Genomic DNA, 27,571 nt, shown 5'->3' on the forward strand with positions numbered 1-27,571 from the left:
GGAAATCTTCTAAAATTCATTTTAATTAAGGTAATGAGTTTTTCTTATATGATTCTTACCTGGTTAGGTTCATACACCATTAGTCTGTTCTGATACTGTGCTGTGTTAGTTACCCCACCTGTAACGGATTAACATGTGTTAGAGCTTTCATGAATACGAAATAAGATATTCCAACATAAGAATGAGATACAATTAAAGGAAAATTAGCTACTGCTGAGGATCTGTTTGTATACCCTCGTGGTGAACCCATGACATAATTAAGAAGCTTATTGTTGAAGCAGTTTCATTTTCAAGAAACATTTCTGAAGCAATCCAGTTGAGAGCAAGCAACAAGTATGCTGAGATTACCAAGAGGCCCCAGTTCTGGCAAGCCACTCTGCATGGCCAGAATGAGAGGCAAAGAATGGCAGAGAGTGGGAATGAACATCACACATAGACAAATCTCCACACAATGTATGCCTGCGACAGAATTATACGGGAAATTCCTATCCTTAGCTAAACTGGCAATTTTTACAGCTCTAACCTTATGTACGCCAACACAGTGATATCTTGATATCTCTTCAGAGAAACCACATCTAAGAAAAGACATGACTTATCCAAAGAAATCTAGAGCCAGAGCTGTCCAAAAGAATATAACAAGAGCCCCCAATGTGAGTCACATATGCAATTTAAAATCTTCCAGTAGCCACATGAAACACTAAAAAGAAACAGTGAAAGTAAACTCAATATAGATTTTATTTAACAAATATTATCATTTCTATGCGTAGTTAATAGAAAAATTCTGGAGCTACTTTATATTCTTTTTTTCATATGGTCTCCAAAATCCAATGTCTGTTTGACACAGCCCATTTCAATCCAGATTAGCCACATTTCAAGTGCCTGATAAGCCACATGAGACAAAAGGTGACCATATCCGACAGCACTGCATGTACTCTGTGTCATGAACTCTTCCAAAGCCTCCTGACAATTGCTTAGATCCAAAGTCTCAAGACCTTCTGCTTAATCAAGAACCACTAAAATATCATTGCAATTCTAACAAAGTTTTCCTATCTGTCCTCATACTTAGTTTCACGTTTGTGGTGTACACTGAGCCCTGTAAAACCCAGAAATCACTGATCTCTTTAATTTTTACCATCAGATGGGAGAACTAAAAAACACATTAAAAAAAAGCTCTATAAGAAAATAACACTAGGAGATAGTAAATGTTAGGTAATAAAATAAACAAGAATACGAGAGCAAACCTACTACCTCCCCCCAAAATCTCTTAAGAAATAGTATCTAATGCTCGTTTAAAATGAGTTAACATTTATTGGTCCATATGTACAATGGAGTATTATGCCTCCATCAGAAAGGATGAATACTCAACTTTTGTATCAACATGGACGGGACTGGAAGAGATTATGCTGAGTGAAATAAGCCAAGCAGAGAGAGTCAATTATCATAGGGTTTCACTTACTTGTGGAGCATAAGGAATAACACGGAGGACATTAGGTGAAGGAAAGGAAAAGTGAATTGGGGGAAATCAGAGGGGGAGATGAAACATGAGAGACTGTGGACTCTGAGAAACAAACTGAGGGTTTGGCTGGGGAGGGAGAGGAGGGGCGTCTGGAGGTGGGTGTTAAGGAGGGCACGTATTGCATGGAGCACTGGGTGTGATGCATGAACAATCTTGGAACACTGAAAAAATAAAATTAAATTTAAAAAAATAAAAATAAAATGAGAAATATTTTAGTAAGTATCACAAAGAAGCAGCCAATTTTACAATGAAGATCTAAAACTGAGTCAGACCAAAGGTGTTTCCTGTTGAAATTGTTTGAATTCAAAAAGTATGTACTGTTACAATAATGACCAAAACAGCTGTAACGTTTTTCTCAGTTTGACTAAACTTTAATAGCCCTCTCTCTGTCTTCTTGGCCTCTGACATCCCTTTTCTTGCACATTAGAAAATCTGTAAATTCTTTCTCTGCTTCCTTGAGATAAAAATCATTTAAGAAGCTTTACGCAGTTTTACAACCTGAGAATAACTTCCTCAAAGCCCCAGGAACCATCCCATTGAAACGTAATCATCATGGAAGATAATCACTCTGTCTCCCAGTCTCTCTGAAGAAAGGGAGGAGCCTCACTTTTCTGGGCGCCAATCAGCAAATACACATGGTCTAATCACAGAGGAAAACAGTTACAAAATCAGGGGTAACTGAATGTGCTCAATACATCACACTGATCAACCTTTACCCCAAAACTCCTTCAGTACTTTTCTCACTGCAAAAAGCTCAGTGTTTGAAAACCCTCCTGCCTCTTCTTCAGCAGAATTCATTTCAGACTGCATTCTGGTCTCCCTCCCCTATTGCAATAGCCTTGAACAAAGTCTTCCTTATCTGCTTAACTTTGTCCCATATAATTTTTGCTTTGACAGTTCCAGTACTTTGGATCAGTCACCACCATCAACTCCGGTGGCCAGGAATCACGTCAACGAGAATCCAGAGGATTTGTGCACAGTCCTTAACTGAGCCGAATAATCAATCAATACCAATGGCTACATAAAGGGAAGGGAACCTGTCCAGGCCAATCATTACTCTCTCATGCAATCACAATAAGGAGATTATTTCTTTCATATAATTGACTATGGCTTTTATTAACTGGAGGGCTTTTTTTTTTTTTAATTCTCTCTGAAGCCTGCAACTACTTTTAAGCTCAATGAAAGCTTTATCTGCAGAGTAAAACCACAAAGAACAGAGAGAAATGAGCTTCCTGCCCTCAAAGAAAGTCTTCTCTGCATTTCCTATTGAATGTCTCATTTTAAAATAAAATAAAAGGAAAAGAAAATACACTTAAGCAAGCTGAGGTTGAAATGCCTACATAGAGTCAAAATGTATGTCCAAATAAACACAGAGCTATGTTTGCTTTTTCCTCCCAACCTTCCTTTTCTTTTATCTGATTAAAAACTGAATGTCCAATCATTCTTTCTCAGCATAACTACACAAGAATAATCAAATCTATTGAGACCACACAAGTCTTCAGGGTGAAAATGATTGCCAAGTGCTTTTGATCTGGGCCATAAGCACCAGATGAATGTCCAGCTTGCCTATAATCATTTCTCCAAATGAGAGAGAGCAGAAGGTCAATCTCCCACCCATTGCTTCAAAACTTCGACAGTTTCTCTCCTTGTTTTAGAAAGATGGGACAGAATTAATATCTACTGCAGTAAACTATCTGTTTATAACCTATTTGAAAATATTTACACCACTATACGTATCAGACTCTGCCCATTATAGATTAAATGTACAACCAATGGATTCAAATATAGCTATTACATCCTCTCTCCTAGGCAGGGCATACAATTTATCTTCATGCTCTTCAGAATTATTTGCTCTTTTCTACAGATGCATTCATAATAGTTAGCTCCCCCCCTCCCAAATCTGCAGGCCGTAATTAGATTTCTTACCCTTACATACAAATTTTCACTCCCATGACAATGTTTAGAAATGAGATACTAGGTTACTAGGTGGAAGAAAAAATAAAAATCCGAGTTAGTTATTTGGTTGATTACTTCTGGAATGTTAAACCACAGGAGGTGCCTAAAAAACCTAGCACTGTAACTTCTACCAAGTCAGGACTGCAAGGGAAAGCCCTTGAAATTGCTTCTATTGCTTTCCCCCTTTGAAATAATTTACAAACGATCATATAAATAAAAACCTTTTGTTCTCAGCACAAAAAAATAAATTTTAAAGAAAGCATCCAAGTTGGCGGCCCCGGTTTCTTTTGCAGTGTTATTTGCCAAGCTTTATCATTACATTCTCTTCACATAACACTCTTCACTTTTAGATTAATCTGCGGAAATGAGATGCTAAGGATTTGCATACAGATTTGACTATACAAAAATAGATATGGAATTAATAACAGTCTCTATATGTTTTAATTTCTCCTAGACTGGAGTACCCTTGCCTGCAGCAGTATTCCTGGCTTTGAAAGTCATCAAGCTGATTTGCCTGCTCTGGGTTATGATGCCACATGCTGCTATACTGTCCCCTGCAATCAGAGCGCTTGCGAAGATAGAGTCGATGCCTCCCTCGATCGAGTACATTTTACAGATTGGCAGTTTTGATCTCCCTCCCCCACCCCAGGGGGGGATAATCTGCATCTTAACAGCTTTCTATAGATACATTTGTCATTAAGTATGCCATCTCGTATCAGCATCCCTTTTTAAAGCCAAGTTTTCCAGAACTTTGAAGTGCCACGGTAGAAGTTAAGACTTTTCAGCCAAAATTGAAAATGAACAACACTGTCTTACACTTTTTTCCCCCCCCGTCTTCTACTTTTGAACTGTGACTTTAAGATATGCTGCAGGTTCCCCCAAAGTCAAATAAGTCTTTAAAAACTGCCAGAAGGAATGAAAAGTTACCACCGTGCTACCAGCGATGAGAAATGAGTTCTATCATCGAGACGAGAGCAAAGCATTTTTCTGAAGCTTCCCTGTTCAGCTTTTCACAAAACGTGGTGACAAATGGATGACTGCGTATGGGAGAAAGGATGACAGGTGACTGCCAAGCAAGTGACTTCTGTCTCCACGACTGGAGTTCACTGACTCCCAAACTCACTGTGCTCACAAGCAACGACTGGTCAAGGCTGACAAGGTGTACATAATAGTGTTTAGGAAAACAGCTCTCAATCTACATTGGTCAGGGTAGGTCAAGTCTGGTGGCTCTGCAATTTTTTTTAAAATTTTTTTTTTGAGGACAGAAAATACATCTGTTGATGGACCGTCCTATACTACACTCTTTAGTGGAAGCTTGTGTACGTAATACAGCACTAGGACCCTTACAAGGACGGAGCAGGATGCAAAGAACCAAACATGTCCATGCTCTCTGGGAAGACACTCTGGAACTCTGCCAGCCAATTCAGGATTGTGGAAAACCACCTCAAGTTCTCAGCTCTCCTGGAAGCCTGCCGTGGTCAGCTGTACACTAGGCTAGGGGGCGAGCTTCAGGACAGGCTGTGGCATCACCCCACACAGGCTCCTTTATGACTCTCATCTCACGGGAGCACTTAACACAGGCCAGCTGAAACTCCTCATACACAAACTGGAGACGACAACATCTCTCTCACAGGTTTTATATAACCCAGAATGCGGAGCATTGCAAGTGACCCACAGAGGAAGTTTACTGTAGTGCTGTAGTAATTTATTTATAGAAACTTCTTATCATTGCCATAAAAAGTACAAATGAGCATGTAGGAAATATTTTTTAAAAATAACAAATATAATGAAGTATAGAATTTTGAATTAATAAATGAATTTTGTAGTCTGAAATAGATTTATTTTTTTCTAATAACTAGAATGACCAGCTGGTTTATAAGGTATCAAAGACTTTTTCCTTTAATAGTTTAAAGCTTCTCCTCCATAAGTATGCTTTAATTCTCAAAACAGGAAAACTACACACTAATTATATAATTATCAAAAGAATGAAAGGCATTAGGTGTGAGTTCACATTAGTCATTTTTTAAATAAAGCCAAACTTGTGACTAATCCTTAAAAAAAAGGGACACCATGGGAATATTTATAATAAATAAAACTTATAATAAAAAAACTTTTATTATCTATTTTTACACATTAGACTGTCCATATTTTTAGTGTTTATAACACTACATAAACCATCAAAGCCAAGAATGTATCTACTGAATTAGCATCTTGAATAGGAGTATACTTAATCCATGCATTAAATTAAAACTACTACCCATATTATTTCTGTCACACTTGAGGAACCCACACAAATGGATGGGTAATTAATAGACTCAAAATCCGTAAAGAAATTCTCAAATTTACAAAATACCTACAAATAAAGGATGATGCACTTGAAAATATAAATTTATAAATTATATTTATGTCACCTAGAGTGAACAGATACAAACTTGCGATGCAAAACATGTAAAGAATGGGCCATGTGTTATTTAAAATAGGTGCAACGACAAATGAAGACAAAATCCACCACAATGCAAGTGGCATCTGCACTTTAAAATCTCAGAAAAATTTTCTGTCCCATTCCTCATTCTACAGAAAGATGAAATCCTGCCTCCAAAGATTTCTGCAGGTTCCAAGCAAGGTTAAGTTCTCAAGGTCACCTCTACCTGTCTCTAGTGTCCTGGTTTGCTATGTTCTTGTTGGATCTTTTCTCTCCCTTTTGTCATCAACCAAATTCTTCAGCGATTGCCTACTTCCGTGATTCAGCTTTAACCTTCTCTCCTCTTGGGAACAAAGGAAAATGACCTATGTCCCATACTCTTAGGTAAAGCAATTCAGCTCCCACCTTATTCTACCTCTTTTTAGATCCATCTGGTCAGACACAAACAATCACCTAAACAAAGGCTGTTCTCTCCACAAAAAGGAAGACGTTACATGGCTCAAATCTGTGCCCTGAGAAAAGTGGTCAGTTAAACAACTAGAGAAAATCAAGTGATCATGGATCTAAACAAGTCTCCAGGTACGATAATCTACGATCATCCTTAAGTATATCGTTGACTTTCAGTCATGTCATTTGGGAACTCTTTTCACAGTGTTAAACAGCTGTTTTTGAGACATTCGTTGGAGTGATAACTGCATTGTACGTTTTTGCGGGGAAAGCATGGTTTTCAAAAACCAGAGACATAGAGATCAAATTCCAACTCTGTCAAATACCAGCTGTGGGATCTATGAACATCATTTAACACCTTTACACCTCATCTCGTGAGCAGAAATGTGAGGGTAAACCAAGTGCTGCTTCTTCAGAGTAAAGGAAGTCCGTTTTAGGGTGAAATCTTTGTTGATTATTTTAGAAAATATAGGTGATCTTATTGCTTTCTTCACACCATTTAGCTCTTTCATGTTTGATTTTTATTTATTTATTCACTCTTTCAGTCACCTGGCTCTTCTAAAAGCATTATAGAAGGAGTCATTTCTGTTTGGCTTCATCTCAGGACACTACCGTACTGGTTTTGTTTTCATCTTTTTCCAGATGGAAAATAGTGAAGGCTGGGGCCAACGTAAAAAGAAAGGAGCAAAAAGTAACCGCTGAAGACAGCTGGTTGTGAGAATGTAAAGCAATAATGAAGATTTCATTCTTATGGGGTACACCAGGTCCCTAAGAACTAAGTGGACCTGCCAGGTTTTCAAGCTCCAAACCTCTAGCAGGCAGGCAGCTTCCTCACACAGTAACTGCCTCCAGGGGCAACAAACAGACACTCTCTCGTGGACTTTCTTGAGAACACACTTTGTTCTCCCTCTCCCTCCCTTAAGCCCTTGACATTCACCTAACCCAACAAGCTGAACCCCTTCTACTAGGGTCCTTTGGATTATTCACACCCTAAAAACCTTCCATCTTGACTGAATCCAAGGACCTGACCTCTCCAATTCTTTGGTGAGTACCACAAAAAAAAAAAAAAAAAAAAAAAGACAAATTTACAAACTGGGCCACCACAGTTTTGCTGTTTCCAACCTTAGTATGAGCTCTGACACTTAATTTTTAAAAAACGTGTCGGTTCCCTCTGCTTTCTCTCAGAGGCTTCTTTCTTCCCCCAGGCCACCTCCCTCAGACTGTCTCCCTAGTCCCGACATAGCACAACCTCAACAGACGACTTTGTCTCTCACTTGATTCCATGGATAAGGAACCTCGTCAGGGAGGTTCCTCCCTGGGAGGAGGTTCCTCCCTCCTCATCTGGGAGCTTACCTAAGTCCACATCTAGCATTGTCTCCTGCCCTCCAGGCTTAGCACTTGATGGGTCCCCCTTCTCCTGTCCAAGACTAAACTCCTCTCCAAATACCTCCTGCCTGTTTGAAACCCTATGCCTATTGTCATTATGGTATCCCATGGACTTAGCTCCATTCCTGGTACCTAGGAGGATGCTTTCAGCTTTTACTAACCGAAGAATGCCCCAAACCCTTCACCTTCAGTTTTGTTCTCTTCTTTCCCTTATCTACCAATTTGCTTAATGAACTTGCATTCTTTTAAAAAGTTCCCTCTTTTAACAGTGGGCTGGCTTTCCTCCTTTAGCTACTCTCTCTTCTCTCAGCCAAACTTCCACCTTTTTCTTTCCTTCCTACCTTTTTTTCTTTCTAAATCCAAAATGCTATTTGTTAATTTACAATGAAAAAATATGGTTGTGAGATGGGCTGAAATATGTGTGTTCCTAGAAACAGCACATCCCTTCCCAAGAGACAAAGCATAATAATCAGAAAGCTGTCTGGTAAGCTCGGATTCAGGAAGATAAGTTTAGATGGTATCTTGGTATTTCTGGTCTATACATGCACTTTCTACCTCCTCACTTTTCTTTCACACCCTAAACCACTGCATTCTTGCTTTTACTTTCTTCTACTCCTCTATAGCTACTTTCACTGAAGTTACCAATAGGTTCCTGATCGAAAGTTGCAGAGAAAATAAATATTCTGGACCTTAAGGTCCCAGCAGTATTGGACACTTCTCAGCAAGCCCTTTGCTTTTCACTTTTGATTTCCTTTAACACTCCTCCTCTAACCTTGACCATCCCACATTCTCATGCTCCTTCGCCAGAACCCTCCTCTTCACCCTACTTGCTAATAGTTCCTCCCAACCTTCTGCGCTGGCCCCTTTCCAGCCCACCTCTTGACCATCTGACTCCTCCCGCTCTTTGCTGCCTCATCTCCTCTCAGCTGACTTGCTGCAAGACCCTCCTTGCTGTTATTTGCTCTGAAAAAAAAAAAAAGAAAGAAAGAAAAGAAGAAAAGGTCTTGTCTCTGAGTCTGAGGGCCATGGGTTTTGAGGAAGTTCTAACCAGTGAGGGGTGGCTGAGAAGGAAGGATACAGCTGAGGTGGGAGCGAAGGGGTGGGGTGGAAGGATGTTCCTATAAAGCAGACAGGGCTTGGGGAGCTGAGTAGATCTCACATCAAGCCCTCCTGTCAACTGGCCTCTTCCCACAGGGTTCAGCTGCCCAGGCACAGGCACAAACAAAATAGACCATGGGGTTTGTCCAAGAGTGAGTGCTTCCTAGAGGGCAGGAGAATTATGGAAATGACTAGACCATGAAGCCCACTCATGAGGACAAGGAGGGGTTAATGAGGACATGGGAAGCAGCCAGTGGACCTAAGACCAAATTAAGATGTGCTATGAACCTCTGTGAAACCCACATGAAGTACTCCTTGCTTTGCACTATGGTCTCTGGGGAAGACTTTGACCATCACATGTATTACACTGGATACTGTAATCATCTGTTGAAGAGTCTGTTCCCTCTACTACACAGTGAGTCCCAGTTCAGGATATGTGTCTTACTCTTCTTTGTCACTCCACACTAGCCTGGAAGAGGACTAAGGAAGGTTAGGAAACTTGCTCAGCACCTCCCAGGTGGTGAGAAGTGGATCAAGTTTCACATGCTCTGTGACCTCAGGGTACCACAAGCCAGCCTTCACTGCACCCTCTGTTATTTATCAATGTTTTGTATGTAATTTTTTAGATGCAAGTAAAATAATATTCACCAAGATAGAGAAAAGCTAAAACTATGGCATTTACAAAATGTTTATGAAATTTTGCATTGTTCTAATTTTAATGAATATTGGAAAAGCCAAAGTCCCTCTAGTAGGTTTGAATAAATTAAAATCATTTAAAATGGGGCAATGCGAGCTTCATATAAATTTAACCAAGATGAAAATAAACGTATCTTCTAGGGAGTTAAAGAAGCTTTAACAAATGTTCTTTCATTAATGAAATATCTGAAAAGTTCTTTGATTGTCAGCTCCTAGAGGGTAGGAAGTGTATTTGCTGAATTAATCGTTAATCTATGAACCAGCACAAGACTTAGTAAGGAAGTAGCATTCACCAAGAGAATCAAGAAAACACTAAATACTGCTTTTGAATAAATGTAGTACCATTTATCTTATTTCTATACTTTTAAAAGCACTAATTTTTTGGTTCAGATTCCCATTATCTTGGCAACATTTGATGAAAATGAAAAGGTAAGTTGTTCTGCAAGATGAGTTCAGGATTAATTTTCACTCACAAAAAGAGATAGTTTTTTTTTAGTAGTTCACAAACAATATCTCACAATGGAGAGCATAACTTTTAAAGCACAACTGCAGGATATTTAATGCTTCTTTTGCTTCAGTATTGTGAATTTCAAGTAGAAATGATGTGGAGCATTTGTGAATTGGGTCACAGTGTCAAATGCTACAGGATCCTGTAAAATCTGACTATCTCTAACATCTTAAATTAAATGCTAATGGGCATATCCATACAGCCTATCTTCTGAATTCATCTCTGCTTGTCTCATTTTAAAAACCATGGACAGGTTTCAAGGTGTCCTGACCCCAAAATGGACAGAGAAAAGGGAGGGAGTATGCAGAGGCAGTGAACATGCTAGAAATATTGAACCTCTAAAGAAACATTCATTTTGTGTTTTATGGAACAGAAATAAGATCCTAAAATCCACATTCTAAAATCCTTACTTCCTTCACCTCAGGCAAAGCTTTCAAACTACCAGAAGTATGCTTGCAAACTACCCAATCCCCCATCAATTAAATTGGAAATACTTGATTATTTGGTAAAGGATAAGGAATAGCCTCAAATATTTTTATTTGCAAAAACAAAGCTGGGTAATGCTTCTAAATCAGTGATAGGGTGACATATAACTGCCTTGTTTTTTTAAGGGGGCCATTAGCAAATCTAGTACCCCTCCCTATCCATGGTTAGATTCACAATTGATTTATTATAAGCTGGTCCTGAGGAAAGAGGCAGACGACAGAAGGTATTAGAAATGTCACCGGTGATTTCCTTTTCTTTCCAATTAAAGTTATTGTACTGTACACAGGGAAGTGAATTTTTCATCTCAAGTACACAGTAGGGAGAAACAAACCTGAGAAAATTGTGATTGTTTTCATTAAGTATGGTTAACACAGGCAGCATACATTAGTGCAGAGGAAGAACAAAGAAAATGTATTTCCTTTCACAGTGGGGGAAAAACAAAGTGATAGAGCAATAAGATCTATAATAAGTTGATACATTTAATAACACAGAAAAGGAAACATACAGACCCATATTGAAAGAGAAATCAGCTTGATACTAGGATGATAGATCTAGCCAGTCTAGGATAAGCTTCTGTGGTTTTCTAAGGTCTCACCAAAGAAGAGGTAAAGTAGTTATATCTTTAAGAATATGTAAGGAAACTGCAGCATTTTTTAAGAGCTAGTTTTATAACCAAGAAAATAGGAAATATTTATTAAAATATGTGTGAGAAAGTCACATTAAATTTAGGAATGCATTAACAACATATGAAAACTAAATGAATCAATGGAAGGAATGTAAGGTGGAAGAAAATATGAATTACATTGATTTCATTAATCCATCATTGTTTTGTTGTCCAAGTCAAGCACAGACCTATTCCTTCTATTAGCCAAGGCTTATTTATACCCAAGTTTGAAATTTCTTCAGCAAAGCCTACAAGACACAGTCCTGGTGGTTGTTTTCTTTGTATTTTCTGTAATATTGAAATATATACTTAAAGATAAATGAAGTTTTTATCTAAATATAGCTACATATACTAATACTCACACTTATATCTAATGTTTATTTTGTATATAAGACCAGCAATTTATTGGAGTCATCTCATTTATCCTCTTCCTTAATCCAATTCTTAACTTCATTCATTAATTATGGAGCACTTAAATCCTAACGTGAGCTACATTTCTTCAATGAAAATCAATGAATTGCCAATAATTGAGGCATTATCCCAAGAAGCCAAGACTATAGCTGTCTCCTTGGTTATTGAGGACAGCAGAAGGAAAAATGGACAGAATACAAATGAATTTAATTTAAATGCAAGGGAGAATTTTGTTAGACCAGATGTTAAACAACTAGAGAAGATTATTGAAGAAAGCTGAGAAGTCTTCAAGATTTACTTAAAGGTGATTGCTTCTCCCACTTATATCAATGGATAAATCATCCAGGCAGAAAATCAATAAGGTAACTATGTCTTCCAATGACACATTAGACCAGATGGACTTAACAGATATATACAAAACATTCCAACTCAAAACAGCAGAATATAAATTCTTCTCACGTGCACATGGAACATTCTCCAAGAGGGAGAATGTCTTGTTTTGTTAGGCAACAAAACAAGTCTTGATAAATTTAAAAAGATTAAAACCATATCAAGCACCTTTTCTGACCATTAAGATACAAAACTAGAAATCAATTAGAAGAAGAAAAAAATGGAAAAAACAACGTGTTATTAAATGAACAAAAAATGGGCCAATGAAGAAATAAAAGAGAAAATGAAATAACACACAGAGACTAATGAAAATGAAAACACAATGGTTGAAAATCTTTGGGACACAGCAAAAGCAGATCTAAGAGGGAAGTTCACAGTGATACAGGCATACCTCAAGTAACAAAAAAATTTCAAACAACCTAACCTTACACCTAAAAGAACTATAAATATAAGAACAAACAAAGCCCAAGGTCAGTAGAAAGAAGAAGACAATAAAGCTCAGAAAGAAAGTAACTGAAACAGTGAATAAAAAACAACAACAACAACAACAAAAAAAAAAAACGAAAAGATCAGTGGAACCAAGAGATGGTTCTAAAAAATAAACAAAACTGATAAACCTTTAGATTGACAACTCATCAAGAATAGAAGAGGACTCAAATAAATAAAATCAGAAATAAAGATGGAGAAGTAACACCAAACATCACCAAAATACAAAGAATTGCAAAAAACAACTAGGAAAATTTTAAGATTGTATATATTTGAGAACAAGAGAGTGTGAGCAGTGGGTGTGGCAGGGTTTAGGGAAAGTAAGAGGGAAAGAATCCCAAACAGACTCTCTACTGAGTGTGGAGCCTAACACAGAGCTCAATCTCAAAATCCTGAGATCATGACCTGAGCCAAAACCAAGAGCTGGAAGCTTAACCAACTGAGCCACCCAGGTGCTCCCATCTATAAAAAAATTTATGTCCACAAATTGAACAGCCTAGAAAAAACAGATAAATTCTTGAAAACATATAATCTTCCAAAACTGAATCCAGGAAGAAATAGAAAATCCAAACAGACAAGTTACTAGTAAAGAAAGTGAATTTGTCATCAAAAACTCCCAACAAATAAAAATCTAGGACCAGACAGCTTCACAGGTGAATTCTACCAAACATTTAAGGAAGAGTTAATAACTATTCTTTTCAAACTATTAAAAAAAAAATAGAAGAGGAAGTGAAGCTTCCAAATTCATTCTGAGAGGCCAACATCACCCAAAATCAGATGAAAATGGTACAAAAAAATAAAACTACAGGCCAATATCCCTGATGAACATGGATGCAAAATTTCTCAACAAAAAATGAGCAAATTAAAATCTAAGAATACATTGGGATCATTCATCATAATCAAGTGGGATTTATTCCTACGGTGTAAGGACAGTTCAAAATCCACAAATCAATCAACATGACACATCACATTAACAGAACAAAAAATAAAAACTGTATGATCAGGACTTCTGAAGAAGATGGCAGAGTAGGAGGAACCTAAGCTCAGCTTGTCTTGCAGATACAACTAGATAACAACCACCTCAGTGTAAATAACACAAATATGATCCAAAAGTGACAGAACAGACTCTCCACAGCTAAATGTAGATGAGAGGCTACATCAAAGAGGGTAGGAAGGACAGAGATGCAGTCAAGAGCTAAACGGATCTATGGGACTCTCAATGGAAGGGAGGGACTGCTCAGCCCACAGAGGAGAAGGAAAAGACTCTCACGACAGGAAGCCTACACAGGGAAGATGAATCCCATAACATTTGGTACTGAAAAGCAGAGGGGACAAAATTCACAAGGTCTTATAACCAGAAGGATTTAAAGCCTGGAACTTTAAAAAATCAGCAGGCTCGTGGGCTGGAAGGGTGAGAGGAAACTAATTCCCCACCTTTAAAGAGAGCACAGTAAACAGTCCCACATAGATACAGCAAAGCAGCAGCAGTTTGGAAAACACCTGGTGCATACAGGAGGCAATTTGTTTGTTAATCTCAGAGTGTATGCTGGAGGGACAAGGATTATTGGGAGACTTTTCCAGGAGGAAAATAGCTGGTGGGCACCATTTCCCTCCCTCACCCTAATCTAGATACAGGGACACCAGCTGGGACCAGCACAGTGCCAACACTCTCCATCTAACTTGCTAAAAGCACCCATCCATGTTGTCCTGTGGACACACCCACCAGCCAGGCCTCAGCTCCAGATTCCCTCCAACAGCGGAACCACACAAACCTTGCTAACACCCCTTGACCTGCCCCAAATGCTTCTGTAGGTCCACCTCCTCCATCTCAGCCTGCTCACTGGAGGCAACTGCAAGTCTCCTCCTACCAACACACACCTTGCTGGCACCACGCACCACATCCCCAAAGTCTCCTACAGTTCAGTAATACTACATCTCTAGCAAATACCTGGTCTGACTCAACATAATTCAAGGTGACCCCACACTGGCTCACTAACAATGCAAGAACCAAACCCTGACCACAACAAGCAAAGAGAGCCATTGCAGATGACTGGACAACAGGCAAATTCAGCTGAACCACAACAGCAGAGCACACACTACACACATTCAAGACACCCCTAAAGTGCCAGGTTCTGGTGAAGAGGGGACATTGCACTGTAGAGCACTACAGGACCTGTTCTTCATAAGGCCATTACTTTAAACAACAACAGATGTAGCTGACTTTCCTAAGACATAGAAACAGACACACAGAGTTACACAATATGAGGAGACAGAAGAAAACGTACAAAACAAAGAACAGGACAAAATCAGAGCAAAAGACATAAACAAAACAGAGATAAGTAATATTCCTGAGAGAATTTAAAGTAATGGTGATAAAGACACTCACTCCACTAGAGAAAAAAAAGACCCTTGACAAAGAGATAGAAAACACTAAAAAGAACACATCAGAGATAAAGGACTTGATAACAAAATTAAATGTATACTAGGTGGAATAAATACACTAGAGGAAGCAGAAGAACAGATCAGTGACCTAAAGGACTGAGTAATGGAAAGCAACCAAGCTGAACAGGAAAGGAAAATAATAATAAAAAATGAAAATAGACTTAGGGAACTAAGACATTATAAAGCATAATAACATTTAAATTTTAGGGATCCTAGGAGAAAAGGTAGAAAAAGGAGCAGAGAATTTATTTGAAGAAATAATAGCTGAAAACTTCCCAAATCTGGGGGTAGAAACAGAAATTCAGATCTAAGAGCCACAGAGAACCCCCAACAAATTCAACCCAAGGCAGTACATACCAATACACATAATAATTAAAATGGCAAAAAGTAGTGATAAGCAGGGAATTTTAAAAGCAGCAAGAGAGAAGAAAACAGTTACATACAAGGAAAACCCAATGGTCTATCCCTGATTTTTCAGGACAAACTTTACAGGTCAGAAGGGAGTGGCATGATATATTCAGAGTGCTGATGGGGAAAAAAACCCTAAAGGCAAGAATATTCTATCCAGCAAGTCTATCATTCAGAACAGAAGGAGAGATAAAGAGTTTCCCAGATAAACAAAAGTTAAGGGAACTCACAACTACTAAACCAGCCCTCCAGAAATGTTAAAGAGGACTTTGCGGTGTGGGGGGAAAGAAAGAGCATAAGTAGGAATAAGAAAAGCAGAAACACCAAAGTAGTAAAATTAAGTACAACTATAAAAATGAGTTGGGGGAGGGGGTGCCTGGGTGGCTTATCCATTAAGCCTCTGACCTTTGATTTCAACTCAGATCATGATCTCAGGGTCCTGGAATCAAGTCCCACATCAGGCTCCCCAATCAGCAAGGAATCTACTTGTCTCCCTTTTCCACTGCCCCTCCCCCTCACGTGAATGCACTCTCTCTCAAATAAGTAAATAATCTTTAATAAAAGTCAGTCAAAGTGGGGCACCTGGGTAGCACAGTTGGTTAAGTGTCTGACTCTTAGTTTTGGCTCAGGTCTGATCTTAGGATCCTGAGATCAAGCTCCAGCCATGCTCAGGTCCCCACTTGATGTGGAGTCTGCTTCACATTCTCTCTCTGTCTGCCCCCCTGCTCATTCTCTCTGTTTCTCTCTTTAAAGCAAATAAATAAATCTTTTAAAATAATCAGTTGAGGGATTCACAGAATAAAAAGATGTAAAGTATGACACCATATACATACCTCAGATGTAGAGGGGGCGGTAAAAAAATACATTCAAACTTAAGTGACCATCAAATTAATATAGACTTGCTGTATGCATGTTATATATACATGTGTGGGTAACCGCAAATTAAAAACCAGTAAGAGTTAACGAAAAAACAAAGAGAAAGGAATCCAAGTATATCACTAAAGAGTCAACAAACCATGAGAAAAGAGAGCAAGAGAAGATAGGAATAGAGAAGAACTATAAGCACAATCATAAAACAAGTAATAAAATGGCAGTAAGTACATGCCTATCAATTATTACTTTGAATGTAAGTGCACTAAACACTCTCATCAAAAGACATCCAGTGACAGAATGGATAAAAAAGGAAGACCCATCAATATGCAGCCTACAAGAGACTCATTTCAGACTTAAAGACACATGCAGATGGAAAGTAAAGGGATGGAAAAAGATTTATCATGAAAATAGAGGAAAGAAAGAAAGCCAGGGTAATAATACTTTTTTTTAAAAGATTTTATTTATTTGACAGAGAGAGAGACATCGCAAGTAGGCAGAGAGGCAGGCAGAGAGAGGGGGGAATTAGGTTCCCTGATGAGCAGAGAGCCCGAAGAGGGGCTCAATCCCAGGACCCTGGATCATGACCTCAGCCAAAGGCAGAGGCTTAACCCACTGAGGCACCCAGGTGCCCCAGGATAGTAATATTTATATCAAACAAAATAGACTTTCAAAAAAGACTGTAGGGGCGCCTGGGCGGCTCAGGGGGTTAAAGCCTCTGCCTTCGGCTCAGGTCATGATCCCAGGGTCCTGGGATCAAGCCCTGCATCAGGCTCTCTGCTCAGCAGGGAGCCTGCTTCCTCATCTCTCTCTGCCTACTTGTGGTCTCTGTCCATCAAATAAATAAATAAAATCTTAAAAAAAAAAAGACTGTACATGACAAGAGACAATGAAGTACACTATATAATCATAAAAAAAGCAATTCAACAAGAAGTTATAACAATTGTAAATATTTATGTACCCGAGAGGGAAGCACCTAAATACATAAAACACCTAATAACAAAACATAAAGGAGGTAATCAATAGTAATACAAAATAGTAGGGGACTTTGTAGTAATATAAAATAGTAAGCCCCACACTAACATCAATGGATAGATCATCCAAACATAAAATCAACAAGGAAACAGTGGCTTTGAATGACACATTGGACCAGATGGATCTAACAGATACATTCAGAACATTCCATCATAAAACAGCAGAGTACACATTTTTTTCTAGTGCATATGGGACATCCTCTATAACAGATTACACATTAGGCCACAAAAATGTCTCAACAAATTCAAAAAGACTGAAGTCATGCCATGCATCTTTTCTGATCCCAATGCTATAAAATCAAAAATTAATCACAAGAAAAAATATCTGAAAAGAACAAAAATACATGGAGGATAAATAACATGATGCTAAACAATGAATGGGTCACCTAAGACATCCAAGAGGCAATCAAGAAATTCTTGGAGATAAATGAAAATTATAACACAATGGTCTAAATTCTTTGGGATACAGCCAAAGCTGTTCTAAGAGGGACATTTATAGCAATACAGACCTACCCCAAGAAGCAAGGAAAATCTCAAATAAGCCACCTAGGTTTATACCTAAAGGAGCAAGAAAAGGATGACTTAAAAAAAAAACAATAACCAGTAGAAAGAAGGAAATAACACTGCCTAGAGCAATAGGGACTAAAAACAAAACAAGACAAACAACAACAACCCAAAATAGAACAGACCAGTGAAACCAGGAGTTGGTTCTTTGTAATGATCAAACCTTTAGACAGATTCATCAAAAAGAAAAAGAGAGTGAGAGAGAGAGAGAGGACTCAAATCCAAAAATGAAAGAGGAAAAGTCACAACCAACAATATAGAAATACAAAGGATTATAAGAGAGTATTATGAAAAATTATACGCTGACAAATTAAACAACCTAGAAGAACAGGATAAATTCTTAGAACCATATAACTTCCCAAAACTGAATCAGGAAGAAAGAGAATATTTGAACAAATGTATTACCAGCAGTGAAATTAAATCAGTAATCTGAAAACTCCCCAAAACAGAAGTCCAGACCAGACAGTTGCACAGGTGAATTCTACCAAACATTTAAAGAAGAATTAATACCTATTCTTCTCAAATTAGTCCCAAAAATAGAAGAGGAAGGGAAGTTTCCAAATTCATTCTATGAGGCCACTGTTAGCCTGACACCAAAACCACATAAGGACACCATGAACAAAAGAGAACTACAGGGAAGTATCTCTGATGAAACACAGATGCAAAAATCCTCAACAAAAGATTATCAAACCAAGTCCAACAATACAGTTAAAAAAAAAAATCCACCACAATCAAGTGGGATTTATTCCTGGGATGCAAAAGTGGTTCAATAGTCACATCTAGCAACATGATACATCTCATCCACAAGAAAAAGAATTAAAACCATATGATCATTTCAGTGGACACAGAAGAAACATTTAACAAAGTATATCATATTCATAATAAAAAACCCTAAACAAAGTAGGATTAGGTGGAACATACCTCAGCATAATAAAGGTTCATATATGACAAACCTACAGCTAACATCATACTTAGAGGGGGAAAAAAAAACCACAGAGCTTTTCCTCTAAGTTAAGGAATAAGACAATGTCCACTGTCACTACTTTCATTCAGCATAGCACTGGAAATCCTAGCCATAGCAACCAGACGAGGGCGGGGGGCGAGGAAAGAAAGGTAAGGTATCCAAATTTGTAAGGAAAACATAAAATTTTCACTGTTTGCAGATGATATCATACCATATACAGAAAGTCCTAAAGACTCAACCAAAAAAAACTACTAAAACTGACACATGAATACACTGAAGTTATAGAACACAAAATCAATACATAGAAATTTGTTGAATTTCTATACACTAATAAGTAGAAGAAAGAGAAATTAAGAAAATAATCCCATTTACAATTGTGCCAAAAAGAATAAAATGCATACAAATAAAATTAACCAAGAAGGTAAAAGACCTGTACTCGAAAAGCTATAAAACATTGATGAAGAAGGGGTGCCTGGACGGCTCAGTTGGTTAAGTGTCTGACTTTGGCTCAGGTCATGATCCTGGGGTCCTGGGATCAAGCCCTCTGCCAGGCTCCCTACTCAGCAGAGATTCTGCTTCTCCCTCTCTCTGTGACCCTCCCCTCCCCACCCCGCTCATGTTTGTGCTCTCTCTCTTTCAAATAAATAAATAAAATAAATAAATAAAATCATTTTTAAAAAATGATGAAGGAAATTGAAGATGACACAAACAAATGGAAAGATATTCCATGCTCATGGAATGGGAAAACAAATATTGTTAATATGTCCATACTATCCAAAACAACCAAAATACCAAGAGCAGTTTTTGCAGAACTAAAACAAATAATCCTAACATTTGTATAGAATCACAATAGGCCCTGAATAGCAAAAGCAATCCTGAAAATGAAGACCGAAACTGGAGGTATCATAATCCTAGATTTCAAGATATACTACAGAGATGTAGTAATCAAACAGTGCGGTACTGGTATGAAACAAGAAATATAGATCAATGGAACAGAATAGAGATCACAAGAATAAACCCATACTTAAATGATCAATTAATCTTTGATAAAGTAAGAAAGAATATGCAATGGGAAATACACTCTTAAACAAATCATATTGGGGAAACTGGACAACTACATGCAAAAAAATGAAACTGGACCACTCTCTTATACCATACACAAAAATAATCTCAAAATGGATTAAGGTCCTAGAAGAGAGGACAGGCAGTAATTTCTCCAACATCAGTGATAGCAACATTTTTCTAGAAATATCTCCTGAAGCAAGGGAAACACAAGCAAAAATAAACTATTGGGACTATGTCAAAATTAAAAGCTTCTGCACAGCAAAGGAAACAATCAACAAATCTAAAAGACAATCTAATGAATGGGAGAAGATATTGCAAATAAAATATCTGATGAAAGGTAGTATCCAAGATATATAAAGAACTTATAAAACTCAACACCAAAAAACAAATAACCAAAGGGACAGAAGACATAACCAGATATTTCTCCAAAGAAGACATATAGATAGCCAACCGACACACGAAATGATGCTCAACAACACTCACCAACAGGAAAATGCAAATCACAATAATAATGAGATAATATCTTACACCTGTCAGAATGGCTAAAACCAAAAAAGAAACAAGTATTGGTGATGATGTGGAGAAAAAAAAAACTTTGTGCACTGTTTGTAGAAATGCAAGCTGGTGCAACCACTGTGGAAAATGATATGTAGGTTCCGGAGGGGTCGGGTGGAAATACAGAGACAACTGGTGGCTCAGTTGGTTAAGCATCAGGTCGTGATCTCAGGGTCCTGGGATAGAGCCTTGCATCTGTGGGGAGCCTGCTTCTCCCTCTCCCTCTGCAGTGCTCCCTGCTTATGCTCCCTCTCTCTCTCTCAAATAAATAAATAAAATCTTTATAAAATTACAACTACCATATGATCCAGTAATTCCATTACTGGGTATTTATCCAAAGAATACAAAAACACTAATTTGAAAAGATTTATGCACCCCTGTGTTTTCTGCAGTATTATTTTCAATAGCCAAATTATGGAAGCAGCCCAAGTGTCCATTTATATATGAATGGATAAAGAAGATATCCCTAATGGAGTATTACTCAGCCATAAAAAAAGAATCAGATCTTGCCATGTGTGACAACACAGATGGGCCTAGAGGGTATTGTGCTAAGTAAAATAAGTAAGAAAAAGGACAAATGCCATATAATTTCACTTATGTGTGGAACCTAGAAAACAAAGCAATATGCAAACAAAAAACACCAGAAACAGAATCATCAACACAGAGAACACACTACACTGGGGCTTGCAGTGGGAAGGCTGGGGGTGGGTAAAGGTGAAATACATAAAAGGGATTAAGACATACAGACTTAAAAAAAAAAAAAAGTGATCATGTCTTTTAAGCACAAATATCTCAAAGTTACTCTTAGTACTTAAATTATCTGATTTTCCTATTTCTCTTTGTCCTTGACCTGGAAATTCAACAAGTTCCATCTGGGTTACAAAATGAGTATCCTCCAATTAAGAGAAGATGGGACCTTCTTCCCCAATAGGCAACACTTTCAAAGGAGAACAGTTTAGGTCTTTTCAAGAATTGGATTGGAAAATACAGGTTGATAATGTGGTGCTGATAACTTATGCCTCACAGACTCCTTCTGTACCAGTGGAAAGGCAGCCATGAGGGATTTGCAGGAGTATGTGGCATGGATGAAACAAGACTGGCAATTAGTGGAATACTGCTGAAATTGGGTCATGGGTACACGGAGTTCATTATACTAGTCTCTCTCTCTCTCTCTCTCTTTTTTTCATAAGCGAACGTCTTTTAAAAAAACTGAAGAAAATGTAAACTAAAATACTAAGTATCCCCAAATAGTAAGAAAGGGAGAGTAAGCAAGAATAAGGAATTTAGGTTGTCAGTATAACTAAAACCCACAGATAATACAGAAACATTACTTTAGCCAATAAATTAAATCCCTTCCATCCATGCATAGCATGGCTCCTATCTGGGTATATACCCCCTACTGTATCCATCAGAAAGGATTTGGTGGGTTTTTACTTTACCTGCCCTGTCTTTGATGAAACGTCTCTTAGTTCCAAAACAGGATGGAAAAAAAAAAAAAAGGCAAAGAATCTGGATAAACCACAAAATGTGCAAAACAGTCCATGAGTATCAAAGACTGACAATCTAAACAAAGAAGGTTTGATAGAAAAAGGATGTGATGGGCCATTAATTTCCACCTTATACTTTAATCACTCAGAAAGTCACAGAGAGGTCAATTACTTCCAATTAACACCGCTCTCTCTAGAGTTGGTGCCCAATAAGTGAATGTTAATTAGCTAACATGGCATCCTTGGTTCAGTGGCTCAATTATACATGGCCACAACTACCAAAGCTTGATTTTTAAATTTATGCCACAACGGAAGTGGTTTTTGAAAAATCCAACATTATGAGGCATGTTCTACCTGAGATCCAAAGAAGACCATCGGCCACATATCCAGCATGGCATGAAAGGGATCGGTCAAAGGACTGCACAAAAGTCCACTTGTTCTTCTTGGGGCAATAGCGCTCAACTGTAGGCAGAACCTGGCGCAGTTCATTTCTACCCCCAACCGCATAGAGGTATTCATCCATGGCACCCAGCACAAAATGTTCCCGGCAGTTTTTCATGGGTGCTATCTCGGCCCAGGAATTACTGCGGGGGTCATAGCGACAGGCAGTCCTCACGGCACACGTCCGGCCACTAGCGTGCTCAACTTCTCCGCCTGCTACAAACAGAAAGTCCCCCATGACTGCCACACAGTGATGGCTCCTTCCCACGGGCATGGGAGCCAGCTCACTCCAGTTGGCAATGGCAGCTATGAGAGCATTCTCCTGGTCAACGGGATTGAAGTACCGAAGTTCCTTGACTTTACAGACCTCACGCTTTTTCCCGCCAATGATATACAGAGTGTCTGACTGGAAGCGCGGTTTGGTCCTGCGAGTCTGCCAAACGGGCTGTGCATAGATGCTCTGGTGGTATTCCAGGGCCTCATTGACAAGAGCGGTTGCAGTTTCGCTTGCCTGGACGAGGGGGTGGGACAGGGCAACTGTATGGAGAGTGTCCACATCCATCAGGCCGAAGCGGATGTACTGCAGGAGCTCATCCATGTACTGGTAATGGCAGTTGTGTTCCAGCCACCTCACGGCTAGCTGAAACAGAGGGAGGGGGATGAGAGAATGCAGAGGTAAGGAAGAGAGCCACAGTGACCGTGTAGGAGCGGGTCACCTTGTACGCTTTCAGACACCGGACCAGACAACGAGACATCTTTTTTTCCTACAAACCCTGCAGCAGGAGACTCTCTTGACACTCAGCTGAGGAATCCTTTTCTCCTGCATCCACGGAGACACAAAAGAACTCGAGCATTGTCTTAGAGGTCAAAAGCAACGTTAAACTACACTGACAGAGACTTAAGGTAGCACTTGGGGTGAACAATAATCACTTTTCCAATACTGAGAGTACTGTTGAAAAACAGCCTGTCCCCTTGTTTCATGCAGAGAAGGTTTGGTACAGCCCAGGAATATCAACGATGACCAGAGTGGCCACAGCAAAGCAGCTCATGTCAAGGTGCTGTATCAATACAAGGAACGTAAGAAAATATGTGATCACCTGAGACTTCGGGGCGTACTTGAGAGAGAATCAATATGACACTAGTAGAACAATTTAGAAAGAAAAGGACATTTTCCCCCTGTCCCTCTGGTAGGTCTATTAGGAAACAAGAGAAGAAAAAGAAAGATTGTAACCCATCAATTTTATTTTTATTTCTCAATTAGTTTTCATCTTGGAGACAGTTGCTGTTTGCACATGGAACATACTGGCTATTTGTTAGAGCCATTTTCACAAAAACAGGATACAGAGGAGATGATCTTTGTATTAGAGACTCAATGGCAGAATGTAATCTTAACCTTTTTGTTTAGGTCTAGACCTCTTTCAAGAAGGAAAGGAGAAAGAACTCTGGGCTAAAGGCAAACAGAATTTCTTAAAACTAAAGCAGGAGCATGAAGTCATAAATAAGAAGAGTGAACAATGATTGAGAAAATGCTGTCAACAAAAAACCCATTCATGTTATGGCACACAGGATGGAGTTTGATTAATGTGACTTAATATTTAAGTCTGGCAAACCTTCCTACATAGCAACATGAAGTATATCTAATATCTTCAGTCAACATATTCGATATAAATTATCCTTAGCAGCACCTATATTAAGCTAAATCTCTTAGACGATATAATGTGGATGTGAAGGAATTAGCATGAAAAGGAAAATAATTAGAATACTAAATAATTGGGTTGTATTTTATTTGTGACCAACAGAATTGAGGTACTGAGCTCCCCTTTCCAGATGATGTATGTTACTAGGGGGAAACTCTACAGAAGGAGAGAGAAGGATATGTAGTGCTCTTGGACCATTACTCCCAGGAAAACATAAACTGGGTTTTATCTGAATAAAAAGGATCACAAAACTCTCTGAAGCACTAGATGATTTCATTTGAGAGTTTCTAACAGAGTTTCTGTATTCATTTGACAAATGTCTCCAAAAGGCAATGCATATTTGGCGCTTTCCTTCTCAGCTTTCTGAATGAAGAAAATGTAGGAAATGAATTCATTTCCAATATATACTAAATTGCATCTCTTAATGAATTGCATAGTGAAGAGAAATGAAAAAAAAAGGATGCCAGGTTAGCCTACTATTGCCAAGGAGGCGGACACGATGGACAGCCGATGAGTGATGCTCTCCAGCTGCTTTTCTAGAAACTAGCATTTTTAAAAAATATAAATAGGATACCAACCTGATGAAAAAATGTTTCTGTGTATGGTAACCATGAGCAATAATCAAAGATATTGGAGAAGAAAAGTACCACTCATCAATCATCAGGTGTCCACCAGAAGTAGAGAGAGTTCCTATAGGCAACATCCTGGGTTTTTTCCACCCTAATTTTAGAAATTTCAAGGGACGGGGTTCCAATTATTTCCCTGGGGAGGTAATTCAACAACTTAATAAATGATCTTCCATCCTTTGCCCACAGAGCTTTCAAAAGTTCTCAGGGATAAAGTCACCCCCATTCAAGGTCATTTCTCATGCATCAGGTACAATTTTCTAAAGCTTAATCTTTGATATTGCTCCTAATTTAATCGAGTAGTTCCAGCTGATATTGCTTTGCTCTGTAACAAATTTCTTGGCATCTTTACATCCTAATATTTCTGCATCTTTCATATGGATACTAAGGGAAACACCAGACAAGAAACATCAGATAACTATCCATGTCTCCATAGCCTCTTTTCATAGCATAGTGCTGCCCATTTAATTATTGTTCTCTTTCTTCATAAATCAGTTCTTCTTATGTCATAATCAATCTTCTAGCCCATCTCTTAAAACTCCTCAGTTTATTTTTATTTTTCTAGCAAACAGTGGCACTCACTGCATGAAAAGCACACGCGCCACAACGAGATTCTGCCTTTGAGAAAATCTGTAACAAATCAAACCGGTAGCAGAACAGTGACCACTGCGATCTATCATTGATTAATTTCTGACTTTCTGTCTACTATTAGGCTTATGTCACATCTATCACGATGTTTCCCATGTTCAATTTCCCCAATACTATGCATTACAGAACACTTTATGCACACACATTTAGTTCATATCTTCCAGGATAATTTTTATCTTATTTCTTATCAGTATTTCTAATTTCTCTCAGATTTTAAATAATTTCTACGTTTTTATCATTTTAAATATTTTCAGGATATGCAAGTCATTCACAGTTGTTAGGTTTATCTTTTCTCCAGATCAACAGCAAATGTAATTTACAATTAACTGTTCCGCCACCAGCCTCAAAGCAATCTCAGCTACAGAATTAGTGTGATTTATGGGTTTAAATCCAGTGTTTTCCAAACATAACATGCACACAAATTAACTGGGGTTTCTGGTCAAGATGCAGATTCCAATTCAATAAGTATGGAGAAAAAGATAAGGAGTTTGCATTTCTAACAATCTAAAGATGATACATATGTATCATATGTATTCCTAATATTGCTGCTAGTCCATGGGCCACACATTGAGTTAGAAGGTTCTAGACAGATTCCTAATTATGAAACAGTAAATCTCTGCCTTACTGGAATAAATTAAGTCTGCTGTTTCAAAACTAAGGCTTAAATCAAATGAAGTCTAAGTAGGATGTTGTAGTAAAAATATGGGACACTTATGGCTTAGTCTTGAAGTAAAATAGTGTATTTCCTATATAGTAAGATACAGGTAAGATTTTACTATGGGTAAGACAATTAGATGATAGATAGATGGATTTTTTTTAAGACAGCATATTTTTGAGACCTTGGTTATATAAGGTCTATGGATTAACAGCAGGTTCCAATAGCATATTGTGAGTCACATAAACACTCTTCTGAGTTCTGCTCTCACAATAATAAATAAATGTTAAAGAGTGGATCAACATAGATGGAGATATGCATGGAGCTAAAGAGTATTTATGCTAAGTGAAATCAGTCAATCAGAAGGAAAAATACCATATACTTTCACTCTTATGTGGAATTTAAGAAATAAAACAAGAGAGCAAAAGGGAAAAGATAGAGAGACAAGCCAAGAAAGAGACTCTTAACTATAGAGAACAAACTGATGGTTACTGGAGATGGGTGGGGTGTTGGGGGAAACAGGTGATGGAGATGAAGGGGGGCACTTGTTGCAATGAACACTGGGTATTATGTGGAAGTGCTGAATCACCACACTGTACACCCAAAACTAATATTACACTCTATGTATGTTAGCTAACTAGAATTTCAATAAAAACTTGCGAAAAAAGTTACTGTACTCTTTTTACTTTCGTAAAAATGTAAAAGAAAAAAAAACGCTAAAAGCATGGATAACTCTTATTTATCCAAAAAAAAAAAAAAAAAGAAAGAAAGAAATGGCAAAGAAATTTCAAAGCAATGAGCTACCTCAAAATCACTTCTCCACTGTGAGCCCCACAAAGCCATGCTGAATTAAGGGCAGGGTGGCAGAGGAAATCCTGGGGTCCATTTAAGGGGTTTAGAGAATATAAACAGAAGGCTGATTCATCACTGGGGCATCATGGAACCTAAAGACCACAGTTAGCTTTATAGTATATTTTGGTGCTTATGTTTGGAAACAATTATTCTGGGAACTGGTAATTTTTAATGATACTGCATTGAGAAAAAAGCATAAGTCATGGAAGGCTGGAATCCTATTCTTTTTTTTTTTTTTTTTAAGATTTTATTTATTTATTTAAGAGTGAGAGAGGAGTGAGTGAGCACAGAGGGAGAGAGAGAGGGAGAAGCAGACAGAGCAGGGAGCCCAACTGAGGGCTCCAGCCTGGGACTCTAGGATCATGATCTGAGCCGAAGGGATGCCAGGACTCTGGAATCATGATCTGAGCTTAACCAACTGAGCCACTCAGGTGCCCCTGAAATCCTACTTTATCTTACTTATTCTGGTATACGGATATCCCTATCACTCTAAGCTCCAGCATATTTTAATTGGGAGAAAAATTGAGCAATTAGCAAAAGTCTTTCCTACTTTTTCTTTTTTTTTTTTTTGGTGATAAAGCCAGCAAGAGTGGGAAAGAAATTAAGGATTCCATTTGGGAAGGCACACAAAGGGTACCACTGGGCAAGATGTTACCTAAACCACCTGAAACACAAGGGACTACCATCTCTAAAGACTACAGATCTCCCAAGCACCTTGCCTGACCCAGTCTACTTCATATGACCCTGACGAAGAATTGTTCCTTCCTAAAAGGAGCATTTTCTACCACTTACTCCAA

General features: G+C 38.3%; 1 protein-coding gene across 13 annotated transcripts in view; it reads right to left on the reverse strand.

Annotated features, from left to right (window-relative positions):
• Positions 1-27,571, reverse strand: part of KLHL32 (kelch like family member 32) — a 245,785-nt gene that overhangs the window by 43,788 nt on the left and 174,426 nt on the right. For 7 of the 13 annotated variants that reach the window (XM_082731900.1, XM_082731897.1, XM_082731902.1 and 4 more), the window contains 2 exons: positions 22,210-22,936; positions 60-118 (listed from right to left, as the gene is read on the reverse strand). In XM_082731900.1, coding sequence (XP_082588026.1) covers positions 60-118; positions 22,210-22,936 — 786 coding nt within the window. Of the gene's footprint in view, positions 1-59; positions 119-22,209; positions 22,937-27,571 lie in introns of those variants that run through there. The other 6 variants (XR_014312142.1, XM_082731904.1, XM_082731895.1 and 3 more) reach the window with 3 other exon arrangements.

The sequence above is a fragment of the Mustela nivalis genome (assembly GCF_964662115.1).
Source record: "Mustela nivalis genome assembly, chromosome: 5".
Taxonomy (NCBI): Eukaryota; Metazoa; Chordata; class Mammalia; order Carnivora; family Mustelidae; genus Mustela; species Mustela nivalis.